The sequence below is a fragment of the Nannospalax galili genome, unplaced genomic scaffold, assembly GCF_000622305.1.
Source record: "Nannospalax galili isolate Female #2095 unplaced genomic scaffold, S.galili_v1.0 scaffold46, whole genome shotgun sequence".
Taxonomy (NCBI): Eukaryota; Metazoa; Chordata; class Mammalia; order Rodentia; family Spalacidae; genus Nannospalax; species Nannospalax galili.
Window position 1 is genome coordinate 2,721,134 of NW_008355790.1, and position 9,917 is coordinate 2,731,050.

The 9,917-nt window shown below is 38.3% G+C and overlaps 1 protein-coding gene across 1 annotated transcript in view; it reads right to left on the minus strand.

The window, feature by feature from the left end:
* Nucleotides 1-9,555, minus strand: part of Lrp2bp (LRP2 binding protein) — a 28,843-nt gene extending 19,288 nt beyond the window's left edge. Inside the window, exons 1-4 of the mRNA XM_008853586.3 lie at nucleotides 9,471-9,555; nucleotides 7,930-8,056; nucleotides 7,143-7,255; nucleotides 6,056-6,169 (exon numbers count right to left, since the gene is read on the minus strand). Of these exons, the coding sequence (XP_008851808.2) occupies nucleotides 6,056-6,169; nucleotides 7,143-7,255; nucleotides 7,930-8,056; nucleotides 9,471-9,515 (399 nt within the window). The 5' untranslated portion in view covers nucleotides 9,516-9,555. The remainder of the gene's footprint in view (nucleotides 1-6,055; nucleotides 6,170-7,142; nucleotides 7,256-7,929; nucleotides 8,057-9,470) is intronic.
* Between the last annotated feature and the right edge of the window lie 362 nt (nucleotides 9,556-9,917).

Genomic DNA, 9,917 nt, shown 5'->3' on the forward strand with positions numbered 1-9,917 from the left:
GCACAGGGAAACCCTCCCATTCACAATAGCCACAAAAAAATAAAATACCTTGGAATAAACCTGACCAAAGACATTAAAGAACTCTACAATGAAAATTTTAAATCTTTAAAGAAAGAAATTGAGGAAGACATCAGAAGATGGAAGGACCTCCCATGCTCATGGATTGGAAGAATTAATATGGTGAAAATGACTATATTACCAAAAGTCAATTATAGATTCAATGCAATGCCAAAAAAAAATCCCCATGACATTTTTCACAGAATTGGAAAAAACTATCCTAAGCTTCATATGGAACCACAAAAGACCTCGGATAGCTAAAGAAACCCTGAGCACTAAGAGCGATGCTGGGGGGATTACTATACCAGATATTAAACTATTACAGAGCTATAGTCATAAAAACAACATGGTACTGGCACAAAAATAGTCTCATAGATCAATGGAACCAAATGGAAGACCCAAATATGAGTACATTCAGTTTCATCCACATGATATTTGACAAAGGGGCCAAGAATATTCACTGGAGGAAAGACAGCATGTTCAGCAAATGGTGCTGGAAAAACTGGATCTCTACCTGTAGAAGAATGAAACTAAATCCCTATCTTTCACCCTGCAGAAAAGTCAACTCCAAATGGATCAAAGACCTTAATGTAAAGCCTGAAACTCTGAAACTGTTAGACAAAAACATTGGTAATAACCTACAAGATATAGGTGTAGGAAAGGATTTTCTTAACTGGACATCAACTGCCCAGGAAACAAGGTCAAGAATCAAAAAATGGGACCTCATTAAACTAAAAATCTTCTGTACTTCAAAAGAAGCAACCAAAGAAGTGAAGAGAAAACCCACAGAATGGGAGAAAATCTTCACCAGCGACACATCTGACAGAAGTTTAACATCTCGAATATAACGAACTCAAAAAACAAAGAATCAAGAAAGTAACCCAATTAAAAGATAGGCTAAGGAGCTGAACAGAGAGTTCTCAAAAGAAGAAATAAAGAGGGCTAAGAAGCATCTTAAAAGATGTTCAACATCAGTAGTAATTAGGGAAATGCAAATTAAAACCACTTCAAGATGTCATCTTACCCCAGTCAGACTGGCTAAGATCAAGAGAACAAATGATACCAAATGTTGGAGAGGATGTGGGGAAAGGGGAACACTCATCCACTGCTGGTGGGGCTGCAAACTGGTTCAACCCCTATGGAAAGCAGTGTGGAGAACTCTTAAAAAACTACAAATGAACCTACCATTTGACCCAGTTATACCACTCCTTGGCATATACCCAAAGAACTCATCCTATTGCAGAGACACTTGTACATCTGTGTTTGTTGCTGCTCTTTTCACAATAGCTAAGGGATGGAAGCAACCTTGGTGTCCCTCAACTGATGAGTGGATAATGAAAATGTAAATGTGGTACATCTATTCAATGGACTTCTACTCAGCAGTAAAAAAACATGAAATTTGCAGGTAAATGGGTGGAACTAGAAACTGTTACTAGGTGAAGTAACACAGACTCAGAAAAATAAAATGACGTATGTTCTCCCTCATATGTAGATCCTAGAACCAAATCCTGATAAGTGACTATGTATCCAGACATAACCACAGGAACTAGGATAATGGAAAGGAAACAGGGAGGTAAAGGGAAGAATCTGAAAGAGAAGAACAGTAGGAAATAGGTGTTAATAAAGGAGACATGGATCAAAATGGGGTTATTTTAAGGGGCTGGGGGAGGAAAGATTATACAAGGAACCTAGGATATAAAGGGAAAGGAGGAGCTCAAGAGAGGCAGGACCATAGGAGAAGGGCATTATTAAATAAGTGTGCTGGATAGCTTTAGTGTCAACTTGACACACCTGGGTTGAGGGAGCTTAAATTGGGGGATTGCCTCTATTGGACTGGCCTGTGGCATGTCTGAGGGGCATCTTCTTGATTAGTGATGTGGGATGGTCTAGCGCACTGTGGGTGGTGCCACCCCTGGGCAGGTGGGCTTATGTTGCATAAGAAAGCAGGCTGAGCAGGGGCCAGGGGAGAAAGCCAGTAAGCAGTGTTCCTCCATGGCCTGTGCTCCAGCTCCTGCTTCCAGGTTCCTGCCCTGAGTTCCTACCTTGGGCTCCCTGATGAACTGCAACCTGGGAGGTGTAAACCGAATAAACCCTTTCCTCCCCAAGTTGGTATTGGTCAGAGTGTTTTGTCACAGAAATGAAGAAACAAACTAGAACAGTAAGAAATGGGGAAAATCAGGGCACCTTAAATGGGGAAACCACGGTGGAATGGCTGGATAATCCGAGAGATAATGACTAGCTAGTTTTAAAAAACCAGAGGGAACCATATTAGTCCAACAACCTACTGATAAATTATACACACAAGTAGATCAGGAATATAATATATGTCTAGGCAAGGTTTATCTGAGAACCTTTGGTCTTTGCCCAAGCTTTATCTACATGACACATGGTAATTAAAAGTACCAGACTGGTGGAACTAACCTTCTTGGATGTTTAACAGCCATACTTTGAGGCCTATACTAATTTGGTCAGAGGGACATAAAGGACAGTTTTTGCTCCTTGCCCTCCTAGGTCAACTAAGTTCCAGGGGAATATGAGCATCTCTCAAAATGTCCTGTAACTGTCACCTGTCCTCTTGATCAAGGAGGCTGTGGAGACCCCACCATATGGACTTGAAACAGTGTCAGTCTACAAAGCAGAGGGTCAACACAGAGGAACATTTCCTCTATGCTTCCAAGCGAAGCCAACCATGGTTGAGCAGGACCTTTGACTTATCTTCACATAGGTGAAATTGTTAAAAGAAAGGAGCCAGGGGCTCCTCCCAAGCACATGTGACCCCTGAGGAACAGATTCTCAAATGGCCTTTAGAGTGAAAATATATTGGTCTATCTGGTCCAACTGTAGGGTATTAAACACCCAAAAGGAAAGTATAACCAAAGATTAAAGGGGTCAATATAATTTTTTAAGAGTGCATATGTATAGCTTAAGCTACATATCAAGAAACAATGCCAGACAGGAGATACCTTCCTTTGAGTTGTTAGCCAGGGTGGCCCAAGAGACTCCTAGACAGTAACCCAGCATAGAACTGGGAAAATGAACAGCAGACCCCAATCTTATCTAAAGAAATATTGACAAGTGATTGCTGCTAGATGAGGAACAGCTGATCTTCCTAAAGCAAGGATCGCTAGGTCGGCTGACTAGATTTAGCAAATGGACAAGCACTGGAGAACAGCTGGGGGCACTGACAACACAGTGGACGTAACAAGGATGACAGAGTATATGGTCTCCAGTGGGGGGCAGAGGCTACAGGAGTGTGCCATTTGGGAAGTGGGTATATAGATGAATAAGATTGTTTGGGATGTTCTATTTGATACACACACACACACACACACAAATCAGCAAATTAAAAAAATGAGTTATATTTGAGGAAGAAGCATAAACATTTGCTTCATGTTAATTAGTAGAGGTGATAATCATTAACATTGAAATCTACCTGACGACTTTATATCCATACTCAGGTGCCAAGGATTGAGTGTAACTGACTGTGACTAGTAATAATCAGATACATAGAGATTAGAGATGCATGTGCAAACTTCTAAGTGTTAGTAGTATTAAAAATGGGTCTTTCTGTAGGAAACAGTATATTTAAAAATGAAATGGAGACCTATTGTAAAGGTTAAAAATGCATTCAATTTTATGTTTTACAGGGTTTATACTGAGTTCAATGTTGTATAACTGTATTAATTCAACTGTGAGCCTAAAAATTTATAGCCACTTTTGAAAGAGATGTAGCTTTCCTCTGGGAATTGTTATTGAATATGTTAAAGCTCTAATGAAATTCTTTTAATCATGTGGTTATTAAATAAATAAAAAATATTACAAATTGGCATGTATAGTATTATCTTATTTTGAAAATGTTGTATGTAAAAAAATGTACATGTGCACACACACACACAGAGTACACATATACACAGTGTCCCTTGATACGCTCAGGAATGGGGTTCCGGGCTACCCTGGGTACCAAATGCCATGGATTCTCAGACTCATATAAAGTGACACAGTATTTTCATATAACCCCAAAACATTCTCCCTATATTTTACCACTGATAAATTACTTATAAAATATACAGATTATTTTCAGTATTGGATTACACTATACATACCATTTTGTAATATATCTTAATTTTTAATTATTTTTAATTAAATTTTTATTAATGTATACCTGTATGTGTATGATGTGTGTGTGTGTCTGGGTCCACACATGCTATGCTGTGAGTCTGGAAGTCAGAGGACAACTTTTGGAAGTTGATTCTCTTCTTCTATTGGGAGTTTCAGAAATTAAACTCAGGTTGTCAGACTTGCATAGCAAGCTTTTTTTTTTTTTTTTTTTGGTTTTTTTGAGACAGGGTCTCCCTGTAGTCCCAGCTGGCCTGGAACTCACTATGTAGACCAGGCTGGCCTTGAACTCACAGAAATCCACCTGCCTCTGCCTCCCGAGTGCTGGGATTAAAAGTGTGTGCCACCATGCCCGGCTCATAGCAAGCTTTTAAACCTACTGAACCATCTTGCCAGTCCAGCATATCTTTTTTATTTTTTAAAAATATTTTATTTATAGGCCAGGCATGGTGGCACATGCCTTTACTACCAGCACTTGGGAGGCAGAGGCAGGAAGATCTCTGAATTCGAGGCCAGCCTGATTTACCTAGTGAGTTCCAGGACAGCTGGAGCTACAGGGAGACCCTGTCTCAAAAAGACAAAAAAATTTAATTTATTACTTTTATGTGTATGAGTGGAAGTCAGAAGAGGGTGTTGGATCCCCTGGACTTGGAATTACAGACAGTTGTTAGCTGTCATGTGGGTGCTGGGAATTGAACTTGGGTCCTCTGCAAGAGCAGCAAGCGCTCTTCACTGCTGAGCCATCTCTCCAGGTACAGGTACAGGTACAGGTATCTTTTTTAAACCTAAATTCTGAATGTCCTTCTTTGTTATTAAATATAACCTATTCATCATAATAATATCTGCATTATAATTGTGTACCAATAATAAGTGTTCATATGTGACAGCAGATTTGAAGTGATTCTAGTTTTATTTTCTGAATTTTATCCATATTTGTACAGCTTTGTAATAATTTTTTTAATAAAGGTAAATGTTTTAAATATAAATGTTGAGAGCTAATGATAGCAAGGAACATTTTCTATGGTAAATTATGTAACCTAAAAGTTTCAGATGACTCTTAGATACTCAAATTGTGCAATGGAGAAAATTTATAGCAAACTAACAATGTAATTCTCAGGCAAGATTATGTGAATTTCTCACAGTATCTATTTCTGACTTGGCCTCTCAAAATTAGAGCTGCAGGTGTTTTTACTATTTGTACTGTATGTAAGAACTCTACAATTTGAAAGAAATATCTATAATCTTTTCAGGAAATATTTAATATATTAGAGTCCCTCTCTAATTATGAGACCCATGCTCAGAAAAGGAATCAGAATGCTTCCCTTTCCTGTACCTCAATAAATGAACTCAGTGGTAAAACCATATTTTCCAAAAGAGAAAAAACTGTCCCAAATGGCATCCAACGAACATGAGGCGCAACTGCTGTTTACCTCACTATTCCTGCGCGCACGTGAACAAAATGCAGAGGAGCTTTCGGCATGGAAACCATATCCTTGGGATGACTCTGTTTGTTAATATAGAAAAAGGAAATCACTGGAAAAATCAAGCGTGTCTCTAAAAGTTGGGGATGGCCATTCAAGTTCAAGTACAAAGACACTCATTATTTCTGAAGTTGAATCTAGCCATGTGAGCATCTGTAAGAGTTTTGGAGATAAGGTGCTAGCTTGAGATTGGAGTTTAGGATGGACAAAGGGGAGAGGGACCAAAAGAAATTATTTTTTTATGCATGTGTTAAAAATGGTATCAATATTCTTTAAAATACTAAATGCTAGATATTAACATGTGAAAATAGAGATACACTGTTAAAACATAAATAATTTAATTGGATCAAATAATGTATTGACAATGGATCTTAAACAGTATAAACAAAACAATAACTTACAGCATTTGCAATGGTCCCCAGTCCGTCGTAATACATCACTCCTAACTGATAAATTGCTTGATGATCTTTATCCTTGATTTCTTCAAACTGTTCTAATGCTTCTTCATACCATCCCTGCAAGCCCCAGAGAACATATTTTATTATGCTCTTAAAGTAACCGCTAACTGAAGCAACAAGAGGTTGCTTGTGCCCTGGGATATGCAGTTAACAATCAGGATACATAGTTAACAAATAGTGCAGCCATATTGGATCCCACACCCCAAACAGAAATCGTGCTCTCAAGCCATCTGGCCATGTTGTCCCAGAGAGAGACATACGCATGCTGGGCCTCAACAAAGGTTCACTTAGAGAGTAAATGAAGGTGCCAACATCAAAAGGGTAGAAGGAAAGGAAGACATGGATTAGGAACTTCCCGAATGCTCAATGGATCATGAAGCACTGGGAACAGTCCTTTGGGGTATGAAGAACTGCATTATAATTGTAAGTGTTCATATGTGATGGCAGATTTGAAGTGATTCTAGTTCAAGTACTGAAGCCAGGAGGGATGATAGTACACAATTTTCCTTAGGCCTACCTACTAAGCTCTCCCACCATAATGTAGCCAAAGAAAAAATGAGCTCCTGTGCTATACAGTAACCTATAAAAGCTACTTTTTCATACCAAAGAATCAGGGCCTTTGGTTATCCTTATGCAAATATCTTATGTGACAATAAAAATTGTGAGTAAAGTCATAAAACTATGTTGTCAACAACATACAGTGTGAAAATACTGTTTTCAAAATGGCTCCTATAAATGACTTGTTTAGGATGACTTGTGAAGAAAGTTCAGTTAGCTCCTTAAACTGATAACTGTGAAAGCCAGAACCACAACCTATGTCATTTGACAGAATTTTCCTGGTATAGCAACGCAAGAAAGTCATATGAGAGCTTGCTATGGATATCTGATATCTCTATTTGATATGTGATGCTGCAGATGGAGTCCAGGGCCTTGTCCATCCTATGCAAGTCTCTACTACTGCTCTCTTAACCCCAACAATAAAGATCTAACAAAATTATTGAGAACAGAGAAGATAAATGGAAAATGATACCTCTTCAAAATAGAGTTGACCTCTTAGAAAATATGCCAGAGCATCCCCTCTTATGATTCTTTCTTTCAAGAACTGCAGAGCTTTATCCACCAAATTAGCATGGTTGTAATAATCTGATTTAGAAAGATATAAATTACATTGACCACACTGTGAATTTTTCTCTCTTGAAGTAATGTGTAATAGAGTTCAACAGACACTGTTAATTTCTTGCCAAGTTCTAATTGCTAAAATTTAGCTCGAGGAAAAGATAGGATATAAATTAAAGCATGATTACAGTACCTAACACTGTATCTTTAATAAAGAAACATTACTGAATTTTAGACTAGCCCTGTTCATTGCTCTAATGAGATTTATGTGCATGCATTGGGAAAAGCTGTTTTTTGGGTAAAATCAGTTTGAGCCATACTCAGAACTACTCTAATGACTTGTCTATCTCCATTTTAATTTTTCAAAGCATAAATAAAAATAGCTCCAAATGTCCATTTGGAGTAAAGCATGGTCTTGCTGTCTTTGATAGAACTGACATGTGGCATCTCTTTTTTAGAAGCATATCCCTAAGTCCTAGGGTAAAATCATAATCAGGACAGAATTGTGAAATTCTTCCAGTAATGGTTGGCTTTAAGAGTGAGTAGGAAGTTCACTGACTTACAGGAAGGGTAGAAAGGGACATAAAATTAACTCCTTCCTGGAAGCCAATGCCACATACTTTTTCTTGCTTATTCTAGCATACACGGAATTTCAGTAAAAATATTCTTCCCAAACAAAGATTAGATATTCAGATTTGTACCAGGCTTTTCTTTCTTCCATTGGAAGGATTTCTGGTGTTTACCAGCATACTGAGATAGAGAGGAATAAAAGGGGCTCTTAGGCAGCTTTTCACTGGTCAACTTCATCCTGTTTCCACAATGTGTATCCTGTAAATAAGAATCACAGAGAAGGTGGTAAAAATTTCTTCTTCCAGAACAGTGCAAAGGGAGATCCCTTCCTAGTTGGTACCCATTATAAAAGCATCCTCCTTATATTGCCTAGCCATGATAGGACACCAAACTACTAGCAAGTCTTGTCTGGCTGAGTTCACACACTACAGTGAATCTTTTCATTCTCCACAACTTCTGCCACTCAGTGGCAACTGGTGACACTGCTCAGAGACAAGGTTCTTGTCCCTGATGAATTTCTTGTTGTCTTGTAACTGAAGCTCACCAGAGTAATCCAGTCAAATGAAAGTATCTGTTGGTTTTTACCTGGGAATACGCTGTATTTTAGCTGTGTTGTTCAGCTTTCTCTTCCTGTCCGTATTGGACTGCCATGTCATCAGATGGATCACGGCTGAGTGGTAAATCACAGCCTTCATATAAAATGCAGAGGCTACCTCATCAGGGATGAGGAGTCCAGGTTGGCCTAGCCTGAGGGTAATGAGGACAGCAAACTCGGTTGTTGCTATGCTTCCTTTTTTCCTTTGTAACTCCTCTGCATTCTACAGTTCCAGTTTACTTTCACCAATCAGGAGCCAGTTTCCAATCAAAGTTCCTGATTGGTTGTCTAGAGACACTCTCAAGAGACCCTTCGTGTGATTGGAAAGCTATATTTATATCCATGCAGGATACTGTTTTAGAAAATAAGCTGCTTCATTAAATGAGTAAAATGCAAAAGGGAGATAAAAATTCAGTAAGTCAGTAAAAAAGAGTTTACTGAAATGTGTTTGTGATTTTGGAGTCAATCAAGTTAACTAAGAATTGATTTCTTTATCAGTTTGTGCTAAAGGATCATAAAGTAGCCTTTCCTTGATATATAAAATTATTGAATTACAGAACTGGAGAGATGGTTCCTTGGTTAAGAGCACATCCTGCTGGGGTCTGGAGAGATGGCTTAGTGGTTAAGAGCACTTGCTGCTCTTGCAAAGGACCCTGGTTTGGTTCCCAACACCCATGTGACAGCTCACAACTCTCTGTAACTCCAGTTTCAGGGGATCTTATGCCTTCTTCTGGCCTACTCACACATAGGTAGCATCCACTCATAGTGACACACACAAATATAAATAAATCTTAAAGAATAAAGTTATCGGATTACATGTATGCCAAATCTATGGTTGCATTATAAATATGTAAAATTCCTAATGAGCTTTAAGGTGGGTCAATAAATAGAAAATATTTAGAAGAAAACAACCCAAATTGAATGACTGCACACTATGAATTACCACTCAAAACCAAATTGGGAAATTCTTATTTTCAATGAAGTATTAACATGATACGCTGCTCTATTCAAAAAGGTTTAATGTGGCAAACTCAGTAAGGGCATCAGAAATAAAACAAATCCTGAACCACACTTTACCTCATTTAAACACATATTGTCCTTTGTGGTTGTAAGGCTGCACATGTTTTTTGTTGTTGCAACTTATACAAAGTACTGCAGAGGGCCTGGAAAACAATAGAAACAAGATTTAGTCATTTCCTATTAAATGTCAGGTTTTGTTCTTTTTTCAAAGTGCTTCATAAGCGAACATTCATAAAACTTTATGAAATAGGATTATGAGCCCTACTGAACATATTAGGAAACTGAGGCATGGAGGAGCTATTTTACCTAATATACAAGTGAGGCTTGTGTGTGAGGGCATCCTGCCCCCAAGTGATTACTTTGTTCTGTCTCTCCAAAACAAAAAAGAAAAGCCAATGTTTTTAACATCACAATGTTAGATCATAGACCTGCTGCTTTAAGATGCTGGACACGCTAAGAGATTGGATCTTCAGTCTGAAGAAACTGGGGCTCCTCTACACCCCC